The sequence below is a fragment of the Eutrema salsugineum genome, unplaced genomic scaffold (genome assembly GCF_000478725.1).
Source record: "Eutrema salsugineum unplaced genomic scaffold, Eutsalg1_0 scaffold_2, whole genome shotgun sequence".
Classification (NCBI taxonomy): Eukaryota; Viridiplantae; Streptophyta; class Magnoliopsida; order Brassicales; family Brassicaceae; genus Eutrema; species Eutrema salsugineum.
Genome location: NW_006256829.1, coordinates 3,212,676 through 3,231,963, shown reverse-complemented (window position 1 = coordinate 3,231,963; position 19,288 = coordinate 3,212,676). Strand labels below are relative to the sequence as shown.

Sequence of the window (19,288 nt, the reverse complement as noted above, 5' to 3'; positions counted from 1 at the left end):
AGCTTTTTGACATAAAATGGTTATTCTGTTTTATTTGAGAACAAACTACACCAAAACTTATCTTTGTTTTAACACCACCAAGACGAATCCATTCGATGATAAATACCATCTTCAATCATATATATTAGAGTATTCGTTGCTTCTTTTCGTAAGTATATTAGTTACTTCTTTCTGAAAAAAATTAAGAGCTTGGTAGGTAATAATATTTTGATGACTAATGGTAAACGTTGAGGAGAAGAAACAACAGAAATTGGAGATAGAAATGAGGCTCAACTCAAATTTTGATAATTCGAAGACACAAAGGTAAGAAAAAAAAAAAGCAAGGGCATGATCACTCTTCCTTTCCCATAGCCATCAAGAACTCTCCTTCGCATACCACAGTGTTCCCTACGTATGCTTTCCCTTCCATTTTGGCTATCCCAAACCGCTTCTGCAGCTTCACAAGCGTCATCCTCATCACCAGAGTATCACCTGCAATCACAGGCTTCCGGAATCTGACTTTGTCGATTCCAGCAAAGAAGAAGTTGCTTTTAGACCCGCCTACTTCTGGTTGTAGCATCACTATACCTCCCACCTGAGCCATGGCCTATGGAAACAAAACAGGCTTCTACGGTTTCAAACTGTTGTTTACTATATACAACATGTGTAAAAATGAAACTCGAAAACTAATGGATGACGCTCTATGAAAAAAACTATACGTAGCTCTTACTAACTGCAACAATACATTATAGCGAGCCCTCATAATCATTGATTCCACACACTATACAAAGCTATGATCCAAGAAGATCCTTCAGAACAGCTTTTATTACTCTCAAATCCAGTCCCCTTTTCTAAAAATTCAAGCTTTAGAGGGCTCTATTAAAACTGAAACTTAAAATCAAAGCCTTCACCTTTAGTTCCCTCAAGAATCACCATTCAAAACCAACTCATCAACTAACTCGGTAGGTGAATAAGAAAAAGCATTCTACTTCCGGAAGCAAAATCAGAAATGTCTAAAGATCAAAAAAAAAAAAAAAAAAACTGAAGTTTGGAGTAAGAAGAGAATGTAAATACCTCAACCATGAGGACTCCAGGCATAATCGGCCTCTCAGGAAAATGCCCAGGAAAGAAATTGTCATTGATGGTAACGTTTTTAATAGCTACCGCAGATACACCAGCTGTGTACTCTATCACTCTATCCACTAACAGAAACGGGAATCTACACAACAATCCAAAACCAGATGATAATGCTGAAGAAATCGATTCAGAGAAATGAAACTCCAGCTAGAAAATTTGTACCTGTGAGGCAAAATCTCTCGTATCTTATTGATGTCCATCACCGTCGGAAAAGCCTCGTACCCTGAAAAATTCGGAATTGACATTCAAAAAAAAAAAAAAGCTGAAATTCGATTTGTAATCAGAATGCCACGAGAGGAAAAATTACTGAGTTCTATTGGGATCTCTTTCTCTGAGGTGCTATTCGATTCATCAGTGGAGCAAAAGACGAGCGAGCGGGATCTGGGTTTGGGACGAAACGCGACGGAGCTCGATCTGGTGACCGGAAGACTCAACGGTTGCGATACTGACTGGTGAAGAGAGATACGTGCAAGGTTTCGCGACGGGGCAGCGGTGAAAATGGAGTTGGATGCAGCCATTGCCGATCGATCGAGAGAGAATGGGACGGAGATTTCGAAGGTGAGTTTTGAAAGAGCTTCCAACGGAAACAATGGTGGTTGAAATGGGATAACTATATGGGCCTTTTTGTTTTATAAGCCCATTTGAGCTTTTTGTAACAAAGCCCACTCAATTTTTTGTACTCTCACCCTCTGTACATTTTTTTTTTGGGGTATAGATTCGTAATTTTCAACTATTTCTATTAATTTTTTGACGGTTCAACTGTTTCTACTAATAGAATTGTGAAAAGTCAATAAATTTGTGATAATTGAGACAAAGACACCACGTCATACCAACCACGCGCCTACATTGTATAGCTGCAACTACGAATACAGAAGCTGAAATTTACTCTACTCAGCTAAAATAAAAGGCTATTTACTATTCAACCGGATCTTCATAATATTACATGATCAATATCGAACTATAAGAATCGAAAGAAAGACCTGTGAAACTTGAAAATTGCATTATTCTAACAAAACTCTCATGCAATCAAATCATTTCGTCATACACATAGATAAATTTGCGATATACAGTATGCTAAAATTAGTAAAACAATTCAATGTTTTTTTCAACGTTTGGATTTTTAATTATCATTTGTTGCCTTTTTGTATATGATTGTTTCCACTCTATAACTCAGCATTTATTACTACGAGATTATTCAGAGAAAATAAAAGCTGACACTGCTATTTAGAAAATGCCAATGTTTTTGTTTGGTAGCTGGTGCCTGGTGGGGAAGTTAAGTAGATGGGTCACTCCACGCCCAGAGAACTCTGTTACGTTCATGCAAATGGGTAAAAAGAACAAATCCACATTCTCTGTTTCATTTATTACCATATTTCTTATTTTAACAACGATTTAATTGAATTTAAGAGATGACAGTACTGTGATTAACATAATATAACTACAGTAGATTTATAGTATACGGTGTTGAATTTGGGAAGAAAAAAAGATTGTTGAATTAACAAAAACTACAAATATTCAGAATCATTTGAAAAAGAGATTTTAAGACCCGATCCATAAAATGTTTTACCCTTTGCAATGATCTGTCATACTGGTCTCTTTTTAACGGATGTAATGAGAAGTACAGTACACGAAAGCAGAGCAGCCCTCACGTGTCTTCTTTAGTTACCTAGATTCTGGAGCTCTTTTATCTTAAAGACTTTTGGGGGTGTGTAGTTAAATAAAAACAAAGAGAATTTCAAATTTTATTATTTAAAGAGGTCATTAAAAGTCAAAACTTCCATTTGAAGCACGGTGATCTTGACTCATCGCCACCTCTGGAACAACTTTTGTTTTGGATCTTTTTATCCAAATTTAGACAACGAAACAATTAAATGAGGTTAAACGTTCGACAATACAAGAACATCATTAATGACACATTTGCTCAACCAAGTCTTATAAGTTATAATTAATTGGTAAAGTGTAATTTTTATGTATGTTGTGTTGTGTGGGTCAAAAGCATGGGACCAAACTGGTCTAATTCTATCAAGACCAAACCGAGTTAACCATTTACGATTAGGACTTCGCACGAATTTGCACAAAGGCCAAATCCTACCATACCGGATCGGGCTCAATCCAATTAATATTTCATAATTTCACAATTTTATTATTGTTCGGGTTAGATGAAATTCGTTTTGGTATTTAACTGCACCTTAAGATTCAGGTTGAACCGGATCAAAATCCTAAAATCTAAAGCTGGATAAAATTTTATAATGGACCGGATAATCCTACTGTACGACCAGGTAGATATTTAAGTTACCGAGTTCCATAGAAAGTAAAGCCAAGTCGTTGTCAGTTCTGGTTGGGCTCTTCTCCAATGCCAATTCGGTTGTATCTGAGAGAGGCCAATTCACACACATACGTTTTCTTATATATATATATATATATATAAACAACAGTCTGTGTGTCAATAATTCCTATCTCTTGTCCGGACATAGACACAAAAGATGGAAGCTGTAAGAAGCAGAAGAGGCAGAGAGAACAACAAAAGTCCAGAGAGGTTAATAAGGTCTTTGAATCATCAGCAAGAAGATGAAGAAAAGGCCAAGACAAAGAGACCAATCTTCAGAAGAGTCCAAGTCGTTTATTATCTCACAAGAAATGGCCATCTCGAACACCCTCACTTCATCGAAGTCATTTCTCCGGTTAACCAGCCTCTCCGGTTAAGAGGTAAATACCCAAAACAATACAGAGAGAGAGAAATCAATATAACCTGTTTGTAGACCATGGGGTGCTCTAATTAGTGTTTATTTTGGGTTTAGGTTCTGATTAGTGTTTTGGTGTCATATGCTAAAGTTACATTTTTTTTGTTTGGGTGTACATCAATGGTTATGTGATGAACCGGTGTATTGATCATGGGTTAGTGTTTTCATATCAATTTGATGTTAAAGGCTCCATTTTTTTTTTGGGTATGTGTCTTAATGAAGATGTGATGAACCGGCTTACGGTTTTGAGAGGGAATGGCATGCCATCACTGTACGCTTGGTCATGCAAAAGGTAACGCTTTAAACTGAGGCAAAATATGTAATCAAAGGCGAGATATTTATGCACTTTATATCGATATTTTACCAGGAGCTATAGAAATGGGTTCGTGTGGAACGACTTAGCCGAGAACGATGTGATTTACCCGTCGGACTGTGCTGAGTATGTGTTGAAAGGATCTGAAATCGCCGGTAAGTTAAAATAATCGAAAATCATACTAAATTCTTGAAATTTGGTGGGTTTTCGACAATTGAGTTATGTTTTTCTATAATTTGTATTGTAGAGAAATTTGAAGAGGTACAAGTGAACAGACCATTGTCGAGTCCAGTTCAAGAAGCTCCAAAAGTTCGACTTCTCAGGTCAAAACTGAAACCTCAAAACAGAACGACGTCGTTTGATGACTCTGAGCTCTACGTCGGAGAAGAGGAAGAAGAAGAAGAAGACGGAGAGTACGAACTCGACGAAGAGAAAACGAGTTATACATCTTCCACGACGCCGCAGTCTCACTGTTCTCGAGGCGTTTCGACGGAAACGATAGAATCCACCGAGAAAAAACCGAACTTGATAAAGACAGAACAGGGTTTGCCGGTCCGTTCTGACCTGACCGAGTTGACTCGTTCTTACCCAGTGGAACCCCGTGGAGTCGTCGTTTCGGAGCGGGTCGAAGACGGAGATCCGGTGGATCCTGGATCGGTTCGTGGGTCGATATGGCTCCAGATGATCTCTTGCGGGCACATCGCCAAGCAATACGCTCCGAGTCTGATGCATTCGAGACAAAAGGAAGAGAATCTTCGTAAAGGGGTTTTGTGCAAGAACATTGTGAAGAAGTCTGTCGTTGAAGACGAACGCGAGATGATAAAGTTCATGTCGGAGAATCCAAGGTTCGGGAATCCTCAGGCGGAGGAGAAAGAGTATTTCAGCGGGAGCATCGTTGAATCGGTGAGTCAAGAACGAGTCACGGACGAGCCAGCTCTAAGACGATCCAACTCATTCAACGAGGAAAGGTTAGTAATCTCTCAGACCCGAGGCAACACAAGACGAGTCGATATGAAATGGAAGAAATGAAATTTACTAACTTTTAAATATTTGAGCAGATCAAAGATTGTCCATAAGGCTAAGGATGCGAAGAAGAAAGAAGAGAAAGAAGAAAGATCGATCGTGAAGGTGAAATGTGTACCGAGAAGGAAGAGCTCATCGTGTCTAATGTGATCATCGAAGCAAATCAAGGAACAAAAAACAAATCAACATTAAACTGACGAATGATTTGATTATTAAGTATATTAGTATTTAATGCTACAGGTGGTAGATGCTGTATATGGCAATGAATTCTAATGAGTAATGACTAGATGTGGCTGTTTTTATTATCGGAAATATATTTTTCCACTTTATCACTATTGTTTAAAAACAGTTGAAAATGGCAAAATCCGTAAATCGACTTGCAATATCATAAAATAAATTTAAAGAAAAATGCAAAATCTAAATTACAAACAAATGAGCATAAATTTTCATCTATTAAAATTTCTAATTTAAACCTTTATGTTTAACTGGTTATTGGTAGAATCTTAATCTTTTTTACAATTTAATTAGTTTTGATCAAAAATTTGTAAATCATTTATGCTTTGAATTTATTTTATGACTATAGATTTAAAACTATGTTGTTTGTTTATCTGTTAACTTATTTAACGTCGTTAAACATAAGGATTTAGATGATGGTTTTCTGCTCATCATCTTAGTTTCTTACATAGGTTTGGTCTTGTATTTTTTTTAAGTTGGAAGGTTTTTTTTTTTTTTTGCATTTTCCCAAAATTTCAACCTTATAGAATCTGCCAAAGTGATATTATCTTGTCGTGTTCCAAAATTGAAAGTTGAAAGTTCTATGGCGAATTAATGTATAAATAAAAATTTAAAACACGTAGATGCCTCTGAATGGATGATTGACAATTTGACATATCCAGAACATGGAAAGCAGGGGAGATGATTGGATATAAACCATGCTGTACATTCACCCATCGATTCGTATAAGTACTTTTCGCATTACGTTTTTAATAACAGTATAGTTTGTGTAGTCTTAAGAAACGTTCCAAAGGGTTACCAAAAACATTTTCCTTTTTCTACCGACAATTTTCCATCGTGTAGAAAAATTCCATCATCTAACATTTTTTCATCATATAGGAAAAAAAATTATCATGGGTTTTTTATTTAACTAATTTATAAGGTCAACAATTTTTTTTATTTAACTAATTTAAATTACTTAATAGTGTTTCTTTTTAAGATTATTTTCGTATATTACATCATCATATTCACTAAAAACAATAAGAAATATAGCATTTTGTCCATGCCAAATGCTGTAATAAAAAAACAAACAATCGTTAATACGATTGGTTGTTAGGATTGGCCTCAACCCAATATCCGCAAAAAAATTTGATAGTGCTTAAGTTTCTATGCATAATATTCAATAAATCTTAATGGATTTTGATTCATGCATGTTTAATCCTAAAAATGGGTCTGACTTGTATGAAATCTATTTTTTTAGTATTGCGAATTCATGTTTAATCCTAAAAATGGATCTGACTTGGATGAAATCTAATTTTTAATATGCAAAACTGACTTAATATTATAGATTATCAACATAGACATGTTTTATCGAAAAAGATGTGGGTGATGACAAATAAAGACTCACATATGTTGGAGGATAGTAAACTAAGTTTTATAGTAATTTTTTCTCGGCTTATAGACAGTTTTTTAAAGTAAACTTTTTGTGCTGAGTTTTTAGCCCAAAAATAAAAAAAATAAAATAACATTTGTGCTGAGTAAGCCAATTGAAAGTTTTTGTAGGTTTGCTTTAGGTCAAGTTATATTATATAGGTGAGTTACGTACTAACGTTAGGTAGAAAACAATTCAAAGCACTAGTTATAATTGTCTAGATCTGGTGGTAGTCAAGAGTTTGAGTTAGGAAAGAAGATCAGAGAACAAATGTTTGAATTCATAGCGAAGGATATGTGTTGTTTATGTATAAGTTTTAGTAGTGCATGTGCTAATAAGTACTTATCTCGTAATATATGTGTTTTCTTTTTTTAAAATATGTGTTTTCTTTTGTTGTTGTTGTCAACAGTTGTGCATTTGTTTAGATATACATTTCCATTGATATATTTATTTGACAAAACATATGGACAAAAGTGGCTCTACCCAAAGCCAGCCAAAAGAAGAATACACACAGAAAAATTCCCAAGTATTTGCGATTTACCCATATATAACTTGAAAATGCTATTGTAGGCAAACATCAGCCTAGCCATATACATACTACATGTACAATTGACGCCTAGTCTACCGAGTAAAAAATGTAGATTTCAAAAAAAGAAGCAATAAAACAGATTTAATATGTAAAGTTAATTATTCAGATTAATTTGGCTCTAGAACCCATGTTTTTGAAGTTTAATTGAATGGATTAAGTTTTTGACCAATAGGGAAAACAATAATTCAGATTAAAAGAAATGGATAAATGTGGGAGAAAAAAAACTATAATTTTTGGTGATACAAAACTAAACGCAAAAACTTAATTAATTCTTCTTTATTAAAGCAAATCAATGGCCAATATGCCATAATTTAGAAAACAAAAATCTACCGTGCCATAAATAAGTCTAGATGTCATAATACATATGCAATTCTGATTTTACCCTTAATGAAATAAAATTGTGGCATTTTTGATTTTACCCAAAAATTAATGTTGAAATAAATTCATAATTAATATATTAACATTAAAACGAAAATTAATAAAAATACGATTTTCTTTTTCTCTTTTCTTTTCAATTTTTCTTTTCTTCTTCAACCTCAAATCTGCCAAATCTCGTCTTCCTCTTCCTCCTCTTCTGCTGCAATCAATTCATTGTTCTTAACTCTTTTTTATTCTGTCATTATTGAAGCTTTAAAACTGGGTAGATTGTTCTTATTTCACAATTTAGAGATTTCAAAATTTAGAGATTGAATTTACAAAATTTGCTTGTTTTGGTAACCAGATTCGGTTGGGAACCAAGTTTTATATGAAGATTAGGTCTTTGCATTGGTAATTTGTCGAGTTTAGTTTTTAAATCATAGTGATTCTTAGGTAGTTTAGAATTGAAACCCGAGTTCATCACCAAATTTGCAGAGGAGGACAACTGGTACAAATGGTACAACTAAGAAATAGATGACAACTGGTACAAATGATATAATTAAGAGGTAGAGGACAACTGGTACAAATGGTACAACTCAGAGATAAAAGACAACAGGAATAATTGTTAATTGAGTATTTTTTATTCTATGTTTATGAGATAATGATCATCAGCCACACAAACATTTTAATAGATTTCAAGATATTTTATCTATGTTATATTATTTACTATCTCATATTTGGAGCATATAACTTATTTCATCTATGTTATATTGTTAATCATGTTATGAAAAAAAAAAGGCAAAATATATGATTTTACATAATTTGTAATATGAAAACCTTGTAAATGAAATTAATGGTTGAAAATCAATATAAACTCTAAAATCTAAAAAAAAAATAATTAATAAGATTTTCAGACAACATGACAATTAGGTACAATTATGTAGAAAAATTGACTGTGCACATAGGTGTATGTGTTACATTGGCAAACATCTCGACACTTAGGAAAATCAATCTAGTCTAGAAGATTTCATTTTTGGCTGAAAATGCTTTCTGGATAGAAATAAACAAGGTACAACTGGACATGTATGTACAACTATACGCAATTCTTTAATTAGAAAATAATAATAATAACAAAATTATAAATATAAAAAGAAAGCATTTACTTAAAAAATACAAAATGTCAAAAAAATTAAGGAATAAAATTAAAAAGATGGATAATATGAAATTATCATTTTTCTAATACATATTATTGGTTTCACATCAAACACCTCTTATGATACAATGAAGACATTGATAATGTTAACAATCTTATGATGAAAAATAGGCAAAATTATAATTTTGCATAAATTTTAGTATGAAAATATTGTGAATAGACTACAGTAGTCGAAAATAATGTAGACAACTACAAAAAATAATAATTTATATTAAAGGACAACTAGAAAAATGTTAAAATCGCCAAAGGACAACTATGAAAATTTTGGACAATTGGACAATTATGTACAACTATGTACAAAATTGACGGCGCACAAAGTACTTTGACTGCGCACATGTCTATTTTATCGGGGGCACATATTCTCTAATTTTGTGGATGTGAATAAGTAAGGGACAATTGGACAAGTAAGGACACTTTATGCAACTCCTTAATCTTTTAAAAATTAATAATTAATTTAATTAGATATATAAAGAAAATATATACTTAATAAAAACAAACATGTCTTAAACTATAAGGAACAATATTAATAACATGGATAAAATAAAATTATCATTTTCCTAATATATATTATTGGTTTCACATCAAATATCCCTTATGATATAAAGAAAACTTTCATAATGTTAACAATCTTTTGATGGAAAAGATGCAAATATATGATTTTGCATAATTTATGTTATGAAAACCTTGTAAATGAGCTGCAATAGTAAAAAATCATGTGGACAACTACAAATTAATAATTTATATTACGGGACAACTGAAAAAATGCTAAAATCGTCAAAAGACAACTTTGAAGAATTTTGGACAACCAGACAACTGAGTACAATTATGTACAAAATTGACGGTGCACGTAATACTTTGACTGCGCACATGTCTATTTTTGTCGGGGCATGTGTTCTCTAGCTTCGTGGATGTGAATAAGCAAAGGACAACTGGACAAGTAAGGACAACTTTATGTAATTAAATTATATTAAACATATAAAGAAAGTATATACTTAAAAAATGCAAACACATCTTAAACTATAAGGAACAATATTAATAACATGATTTTGCATAATATATGATTTTGCATAATATATGATTTTGCATAATTTGTGTTATGAAAACTTTGTAAATGGTTTTGCATAACATTCTAGTTGTATGTTTTGTGCTCCTTTAAGCTGTCTTTCTATTTGCATTGATGAAGGCATGTGGGACCTTGTTATGACGCAGGCTGCACAAGAGTTTGGGTCTGAGCTGAAGATGGGAACCTAAAGATACTCATTTCTTGTAGTAATGAGCAACAAAAAAAAAAAGAAGTTTCATCGTGCTAAAAGGATAATATATAAATGAAGATAAGATTTTAGACTTACTTGAATTGAATCTATAAAGCTCACACATTGCAAAACATTCAATTTTCAACACTAATTAAACATATGATTAAAAAAATAAGACATATTACACATTTAAGAAAACTATCATAAACCGTATAAGTTTCAGGACAGCAATCCTATATTCGTAAAAATCATTCCTGAAAAGTCAAGAAAATCCTAAAATTACTTGTTATTGTATCTACAACAATTTGTGCAATGAGTTTAGATCAAATACTGTTTTTGAAGAAGTAGAGTAATATTCCTAAGAAAATTGACTCCATGATGTTCGAATTGAATCTATAAAGCCTATACAACATTCAATTTTTAACACTAATTGAACTTAAGATAAAAATACAAAAAAATTAATAAGGCGTTTTACACATTTTGGAAAACTATCCTAAATCGTATAAGTTTTAGAATGGCATTCCTACATTTATAAAAATCATTCCTGAAAAATCAAGAAAATTCTAAAATTAGTTTTATTGTATTTACAACAATTTGTGCAATGAGTTTAGATCGAGAAAAAGTAGAGTAATCCTCATAAGAAAATTGGCTCCATGGTGTTGAAATTGAATCTATAAAGCTCACACTTTGCAAAACATCCAAACATTCAATTTTTAACACTAATTGAACCTAAGATAAAGATACAAAAAATTTAGTAAAGCGTCTTACACATTTAAGAAGATTATCTTAAATCATATAAGTTTTAGGAGGACATTCCTAAATTTGTAAAAATCATTCTTGAAAAATAAAAAAAATTCTAAAATTACTTGTTATTGTATCTACAATAATTTGTGCAATGAATTTAGATAAGTAGAGTAATTTTCCTAGGAAAATTGGCTCCATGGTGTTGGAATTGAATCTATAAAACTCACATCTTACAAAACATTCAAACATTCAATCTTTACATTAATTAAACCTTAGATAAAAATTCAAAAAATTAGTAAAGTGTTTTACTCATTTAGGAAAATTATCCTAAACCATATAAATTTCAGGAGGACATTCCTAAATTTGTAAAAAATCATTCTTGAAAAAAGTTAAGAAAGCATCAGAAGCATTTATAAATATTTAGAAAAAGTTCATACAAATTTAAGAACATATTCTTTATAATCAAGTCTTTTGTGCCTATTTATACAACTCAAATTTAAGAAGTTAATTCAATTTTTTTAGTAGAACCTTACTTTCATTATAAAGAAACTAATCTGTTAAAAAGGTAAAACACGAGTAAAAAGAAACTAATTCTTGCAAAAAAAAAGAGATATTCAGAGCCTACAAAGACGATAATAGGTACGAAAAAAAATTTCAAACGTTGACGCTTGGGGATACTGTTATGTGTTTCATCCAAACAAGCAGAATTTTATATAGGTATCGATCAAAGACTTCCTCATCTCATCGACGATAGAGCTGGGTTGAAGAGGTTGTCTATAACATAGAGATCTGTTGCGGTTTTGTCTGAACCGCAGCAAGCTATCCAATCATTAACAGTTATACCCGCAGAAAGGTGTGAGCAAGAGCAACATGGACAATGCAGGCAATGCAATTTCCAAGAGCAGACAGTCATTTCTCGATTCTCTAGACCCCAACTTGATCAGGTAGACTGTTCCTCAAGTGTTGAAGCTCTGTTCAAGTGTTGAAGCTCTGTTAGAAAAGAAATCACAAGTACAATTCAGGAGATGCAACCATGCTACAGACCACATCACCACTATATTCAAATGTCAAGAGAACAAAAAGACTCGTCTGTAACACAACATTAAATTCCTCAATAATAATAGATGGAGGAGAAAACCATCTTCACCAAATTGCATATTTATACGAAGCCACTCATAAATAGCCGGTACAAAATGTTCTGCCATGTTGCATAAAAGGTATTCAGCAAAGAACTATCTCTATATATGTCAATAAGAACTATCTCTGTTTAAAGTCTTTCAAATCAGAGACTACTAATGCACGATAAAGGGATATATAAAGATTGTCAAAAGGTATATATAGAGATACTCCTTTGAAGCCATGGAACTCACTAAGACTTCCATGGGTACGTCATCCAAACTTAACTCCACCAAATCTTCTTCTAACAAGAACAGGAGCAGCATAGAACTCAAGCAGCACAATTCCGGAACCAATTCCTCAAATTCAACAAATCGATCAAAAAACCAGCGGATCTGTACAGATCGAGCTCGGAATTACTACATTCCTCAAAAATATTCGATTTGATGTACTCTTTGACTCCATTCATCAATGGTATTCCTCGTTTGTACTTTTGCACATCCCTACAAACGCCAGAATTTAAAATAGAGATCGATTTCACATTTGACAATTAGAAATGCGAATCAAAAACTCAGCCCTAAATCTTTACCTCGATCAACAGATTTGCGATCAGGGAAAAGGATTCTCTCTTTCATTTGTAGCTGCGTGTAGTTCTGTACGAATTTACAAATCTCAACTTCGTCGTCTCCACCAATGGATCCACTTCTCTTTTGCCTCTACGAGCCGCCAGATTCTCCAAAGGCAGAAGAGCTTGTGAGTGGAGATCGGAGACGGTGGAACACCACAAAGCCTTCGCCTTTCTTCTTTTGGTGATGAAAATCGAAAGTTCTCTCTCCTTGTCAGATCTGATTGTGGTGTCGCCGATGAAAGATTCGATGATAATTTTTCCGACGACGCGAATAAGAAATTTTTGCCTAAGTGAAAGAGACGACGACAACAATCGAATCTCTTTTTCTTTCTTTAATTGCTTTTCTTCTTAATGAATGCTAAATTTGGCAGTTTCCAAATGTGGGGTTAAATTTGTGAAGTTTTAGTTTCTTAGGGCTATTTTTTAGAATTGCCCAATAAATAATCAAAAGAAAAAAAAAGTTCTTTAGACTCTTTAATTATAAAATAATGTTAGTTGGGTCGGGTTATCGGATAAGCCTGAAATCAAGTGGATATGATCCTGGTATTGTTGTAATTTAAGAGACAAGTAAGGGAAATGATAGAATTTTTCAGGATTTTCGTTATTAAAAATAAATCAAAATGAAATTAATTATTAGGCTTATCCGATACTTTTGAGCCTTCTTTTTCCTGGATTCTGGCATTTTATCCTCTCGCTCCAAGGGAAGGGGCAAGACGAAAAGAGAAACGCCACGCGTCCACAGGGAATTTGTCATGCGGTACACGTGGCTGTCTCGTCACTAAAACGCATCGTTTTCGCATACATGTTTTATTTTCCTCACTCTCGTTTACCCCAAAACAAAAAAAAACTAACCCTAAGTAGCAAAAGGAAGATAGTCACCAAAAAAGAAAGAAATAAAAGGAAAAAAGGAAGAAACAAAAAAAAAAATAAATAAAAAACGCTCAGTATCTCTGGCGACTTGAACCGTACCTGAGGATCAAATTAGGGCACGGAGGCCTCTCGGAGACAGAAGCCATGGGAAGGAAAAAACTAGAAATCAAGCGAATTGAGAACAAAAGTAGCCGACAAGTCACCTTCTCCAAACGACGCAACGGTCTCATCGAGAAAGCACGTCAGCTTTCTGTTCTCTGCGATGCATCCGTCGCTCTTCTCGTTGTCTCCGCCTCCGGCAAGCTCTACAGCTTCTCCTCCGGCGATAAGTACGCCTTCTCCTGTTCTGGGTTTTACGTTATTTCCCCCTTTAAGCTTCGGTTTTCTGAGAAAATAAAAAAAAATTATCAAAAAAATTAAAAAAAAAAAAAGTAAAAGAAGCTTTGATTTTTCGGGCGAATCTCTTGTGATTTTCTCGGTTCTGTGTTCGCTACTGTGTTTTCTATGGCCATGAGACATACATGAGATGAGTCACCTAATTTAAGGAAGAACAATGTCGTGATGAACTAAAGCTTCTTACTTTTTTTCGTTTTTCTCTCTTCCGTTTTTTTTTTGTTTTCTTGATATTTTCTGCATGGATTTTATTTTTTTGTAAAATATTTACATGTTCCTTCAAGATCTTTCGATACGTTGTGATGCATACTTGATGTTGTTTAGTGAAGTTTCAAGCACTTTGATCAGTTGTAAATTGGCTTTTGCGGATTCCTTATGTTTCTGAAGAGTTGTCTATCAGAATAAAATTAACGATTAGTGTTTCTCTTTTTAGCGTCATTAAAATCTTTGGATCTCTCGGATTTGTGTACAATGCAATGCACTTCGGGGAGATCTAGCTATCATAGCAAATGCTGAATAATAGATCAAGAGTTTGGATTTGAATATCTGCCACATTGTCGACGAGCTATTGACTAAAATAGTTAATTGTAGATCTTCTAAGAATTTCTTTCTTTACCATGGATTGGTTACTTGAAGATAATCCTAATTAAGGTTCTAATTGACTTCTTTTCTTTTCATTTATAAACATCATAATTTCGAATTTAGGTGGATTTAAGAAAAATATCAGCCTCACAAACTGTACTTACCGCACCTATGCTACATCACTTATGTGATCCGGTATTGATTGCGATTCTGTTAATCACAATCGTTGTGTGCATATATGATACTTTGTGCAGCACATATTGTGCATCAAGTGGTCTATTTTAATTTAGACGAGTTAAAATTCATTGTTTTCTTGGATTTGTATGTACAATGCAATGCACTTCTGAGAGATTTGCTGAAACAACAATATGGGGTTAATGGTAAAATAGATCAATAACTTTGGTTATGATGTGTGCAGCATTGTGTAACTACTGACTAAAAGATTAATTTGTATATATACGATTTTCCAGGAATTTCTCTCCTTTAATTGTTATAGATTTGTTTCTTGAAGATTCTCCAAAGGTTTCTAGTTTTTTTTTTTTTTTTTTAGCCGTTAAAAAAAAAAAATGGTTTCTAGTTTTTAACCCTCGCATTTACCGCTATATGTGCTACATAATTGTGTAACTTGATATTGCTCTTAATTTATCTTATAACCATTCTGTACATATACAACACTTTGTTCCTTTTGTTTTGCAATGTTTTCATCTAACGTTGTAGCCTTGGTAGTTGAAATCGACAATTAATCTCACAACCTTGTAACTCTTGTTGACTTATTGTGAATATTGACAATCACACAACTTTGTATCTTGTGTCTTATGTCATGGAAATTGGCAATAACATGCCCCTTGTATCTTTGGCGCCTCTAGGAAATCGAGAACCCTACAGAAAAACTTTTTGTCTTCATGGAAGAAATACCAACTGCTCTATAATGAATCAATATGATCCTACATTGTCAAAATTAAATTTGGTGTAGTGTATACTAAAACCTCCAATATTTACCAAGTCATTGTAGTGGTTTGGACGTATTGATCAAGGTCTCAGGTCGATTTTCACTAGATGCATACTTTGCTAGAATTTGTTCACGCCTTATACTGAATGCTAGGAACCTAAGGCTTTCAGGACGTAAAAACCTTAGCCACTCGATAACTCATTTGTGCATTCTGGATTATGGTGCAAAGAGCTTAACTTCACAGGATTTGAAACTATTAACACAAACTGTTAAAATGAGTTAGTGGAAATTTTTGTCAAATTTGCTTTGACTTCTAAGGTTATAAATAGAAATGTGGTTTTAGTCCCCCCTAATGTTGTATGTCTTCAGTCGTTTCCTTCTATGGAATATATATCTATTTGTGTATATATACACACTCGTAACCCTTAATTGTTTATTTGCATTTACGTTTGCGGTTGCATATCCATGTTATTATAACATGGAAGCACGAACATAAATGAAAAGAAACAATCGGAACTGTTGAGGCAACTCAAAGTGTCTTGACATCAGATTGGGGTTCTTATGTACCTTATTTAGTTTTACTTTTAAGTGAAAGCCAGCGCTGGAAATGAATTAATAGGTTAATGGATAACATATGCAAGTAGTTATAATGACTTTTCCTTGAGGAAGAATTTCATTCTCAATTTGTCGAAGTATATAATAAATACATATAAACCCACAAAATCTATTGAATAATCAAACTTCGACCAATTCTTAGTAAGTTTAGTGATATTTTTTGGTTATTTATTGAGGGATAAAAATATCTTATCTATCATCAAGAAAAAAAAATAGAAGTGGAAATCTAAAATGTGCTGCTGCTAAACATGAAGACTACAGTTTTTCTGAAATGTTAATTGTAACGTTTTGTTTATAGTCTAAATGTCTCTTCTGATGCCATACACATGCTTTCCAGTGGACTTTTCAAGGGTTAGCTATTAGATTTGCTCCTAACATATTTTTATCCTTTTTTTCTTCTCTCCAGCCTGGTCAAGATCCTTGATCGATATGGAAAACAACATGCTGATGATCTTAAGGCCTTGGTAATACAGACCTTTTCATTTATTTATCTCTGATGCATGCTGCATGCATGCCGTTTTTTTTTTTTTATTAAGAATAGACAGCAAAAAAAAGAATAGACAAGGCCTAGAGAGTTCCATACTGGTCAGAGCCAACTCATAGCCTCAATTTTCAGCTTGCAATTTGCGGGCATTGGCTAACACGCATTTATATCGTTTGCACATATATAGTTATTTTTTGGAGCTGTAGTTATTAAAGGTTGTTTTCAAGTCCATCAAATAGGTTACTGAGAGATTAATGCCCCTTTAGGAATAACTGTTCGACAGACATGAGTAACACATGTTTAGCACCTTAAAATTGTGGGAATCTAGGTAGAGGTATTGCATTATTGATCCACATATGAGCTATTAGTTTGCCGAATGATTCTATATATAAGGTTGTGGATCCGGGTGCATTCCCAATTTCTCAAAGCCATTATCTTTTACCGCCTCTTCTATTCCTTCTCTGTGGACAGGATCTTCAGTCAAAAGCTCTGAGCTATGGTTCACACCATGAGCTACTAGAACTTGTGGAAAGGTTAGTATACTAACTTAGACTAGTTTTACGCTCCTCCTTTGATCACAAAGGACTTAGGGTTTCTTGTCAATCTATGAATATATGCAGCCAGCTTGTGGACTCAAGTGTCGATAATGCCAGTGTCGATTCCCTCGCTCAGCTGGAGGATCACCTTGAGACTGCCCTCTCCGTAACTAGAGCTAGGAAGGTACGTTAATTTTATAAAGTCTTCTCTTTTCTTGCTTTGTTTAACGAGTACGACCGTGCGCTTATATTTATTTTGCTGCAGACAGAACTAATGTTGAAGCTTGTTGATAGCCTCAAAGAAAAGGTTAGATACCTGCTTCCAAGTTTATTTCCCTTTCGATATATATCTTCTCTTGTGTTGAGAGCCTCAAAACACTTGTGTGTTGTATTAGTTTCTCTAAGTGTGCTTTATGAGCTTTCAAACTTTTTGACAATGCATCTAGACTTCTTGGGGATGATGCAAATGTTTTGTATTCTGAAGCTTAAAAACTTGATTGGTAATTGATGAACATGTTCGTCTTTAAAAACAGGAGAAATTGCTGAAAAGAGAGAACCAGGTTTTGGCTAGCCAGGTAACGAAAGCTACATTATAATAATAATTTTGTATAAGCTAATAAGCACTTTTTCATATATACATGGACATAGATACATACTCTTGCAGATATACCGATAGATATTGCATTTTAAGCACTCACTGGAGTGTCTTGTTGTCTCGAAAAATTCTCAAGATTTGGTATATCGGTTTTTGGTTAGATTTGATTTATTTAGGTTGGTGAGAATATTACTGAATGGTAAGCAATATTTAATTGGCCTGGCAAAAATTTTGTTTCGGTTTCAAATCAGGATTTTTTATTAAAAAAGGTGAAACCAGTTATTTTAAGTTAGTAATTTCTTAATAAAAGTATATATATATTATATAGGGTATATGAAAATAGTCTAAATCTAATTGTAAAATTAAAATATTAAAATAATGTTTTTAGATATTAATTAAATAGTTTAATTTTAGCCTAAACCCTAAAAATAATTCCTAAAATCTAAATCATAAACCTTACACTTACAACATAAGTCTTAAACCCTAGAGCCTACAAAACAGTCTCTTTCATTTTTAAGAGATGTAGCCTGATTTTTTTTTCTTTCCTTGGGTATTTTCCCAATTATCTACCCAATAAAGCCAGTATTTGAAAAAAAAAAAGTTTATGAGTATTTTAAATTCATGACTAGAAAGATATTATGTAAATTATATGTATTATTGATATATCATTTTACTAAAAATCATTTTCCGCCGTTGGATATAATGAGATTTAAGATTTATGGAACGGATTGGGTTTTTTATGGTTTAGGTTGAGTTAGGATCCGACTGGTTAGGTTCAAGTATTTAGTCCTAGGTTTTACTTGTTCAGGTTAATTATAAACTGGAAAAAGCTAGATACCTGCATGCTTTGGAGAAAGATGCTAAAAGCTCGAAAAAGTTAAAAGAAAAACAATACCGACAAATTATATGAGGATGATTTGGTATATGTATTTTGATGGTAATTGTTAGTTTTAACTTTCAATTGGTGGTAGGGAAAGAGTATTCCTTGGGAAACTAAGAAATATCAGACAAAAATAGAGAAGTGAGTAGGGGTTTTGACCGACCTATAATTATCTTACAGATGGAGAAGAATCAACATGTGGGAGCAGAAGCTGATAATATGGAGATGTCGCCTGGACAAATCTCCGACAGCAATCTTCCGGTAACTCTCCCACTGCTTAATTAGCCACCTTTAACCGGCGGTTAAACCATCGTAAACATGTATTTCAAAAAAATGAAAAAAAAAATAAGATATGTAATTATTCCCCCCTGATAAGGGTGCACGTTGTATATCTTACTCTCTTTGGCTGAGAGAATTTGGGTCACTTGTGTGTAAAACTATTTTAGATTTAAGTGAAAACAAAATCTATTTGAGACAAGAGTATGTAACTTTGTACCTTTTTCGAGAGAGAATTCTTCAGTTCTTTGTGTTCTTCCGTTCCGCCAAAAACTTGTGTTTGCTTCAGGGTGAAGAAGCCTACGGCTTATTTTGCAATCGAAACGTGGCCGTCTCTGCTTTTTTCTGATATTTTGTCTCAGTTTTAATT

General features: G+C 33.4%; 3 protein-coding genes and 1 long non-coding RNA gene across 6 annotated transcripts; 2 read left to right on the top strand and 2 right to left on the bottom strand.

The window, feature by feature from the left end:
- Positions 1–193: 193 nt before the first annotated feature.
- LOC18017624 (3-hydroxyacyl-[acyl-carrier-protein] dehydratase FabZ) lies at positions 194–1,708 on the bottom strand. Its single transcript, XM_024155970.1, has 4 exons — positions 1,424–1,708; positions 1,279–1,339; positions 1,054–1,198; positions 194–586 (listed from the first exon to the last, which is right to left on the bottom strand). The coding sequence occupies exons 1-4, from the start codon at positions 1,632–1,634 to the stop codon at positions 332–334; spliced, it is 672 nt and encodes a 223-aa protein (XP_024011738.1). The 5' UTR covers positions 1,635–1,708; the 3' UTR covers positions 194–331.
- A 1,843-nt stretch (positions 1,709–3,551) lies between these two features.
- Positions 3,552–5,496, top strand: LOC18017623 (protein UPSTREAM OF FLC). The gene is made up of 5 exons (XM_006399445.2): positions 3,552–3,822; positions 4,080–4,149; positions 4,225–4,325; positions 4,418–5,138; positions 5,229–5,496. Exons 1-5 carry the CDS (start codon positions 3,600–3,602, stop codon positions 5,341–5,343), a joined length of 1,230 nt encoding a protein of 409 aa, XP_006399508.1. The 5' UTR covers positions 3,552–3,599; the 3' UTR covers positions 5,344–5,496.
- Positions 5,497–11,389: 5,893 nt separating this feature from the next.
- LOC112086838 lies at positions 11,390–13,095 on the bottom strand. 3 transcript variants are annotated; one of them, XR_002899684.1, is made up of 3 exons: positions 12,700–13,095; positions 12,365–12,613; positions 11,390–11,984 (listed from the first exon to the last, which is right to left on the bottom strand). It is a non-coding gene; the product is annotated as an uncharacterized LOC112086838 (long non-coding RNA). The 3 variants fall into 3 exon arrangements; XR_002899683.1 differs by having other exon boundaries at positions 11,390–11,965; XR_002899682.1 differs by having other exon boundaries at positions 11,390–12,613.
- Positions 13,096–13,651: 556 nt separating this feature from the next.
- LOC18017621 (MADS-box protein FLOWERING LOCUS C) lies at positions 13,652–19,173 on the top strand. Its single transcript, XM_006399442.2, has 7 exons — positions 13,652–13,937; positions 16,554–16,611; positions 17,103–17,164; positions 17,252–17,351; positions 17,433–17,474; positions 17,701–17,742; positions 18,823–19,173. The coding sequence occupies exons 1-7, from the start codon at positions 13,753–13,755 to the stop codon at positions 18,925–18,927; spliced, it is 594 nt and encodes a 197-aa protein (XP_006399505.1). The 5' UTR covers positions 13,652–13,752; the 3' UTR covers positions 18,928–19,173.
- The last annotated feature ends 115 nt before the right edge of the window (positions 19,174–19,288 follow it).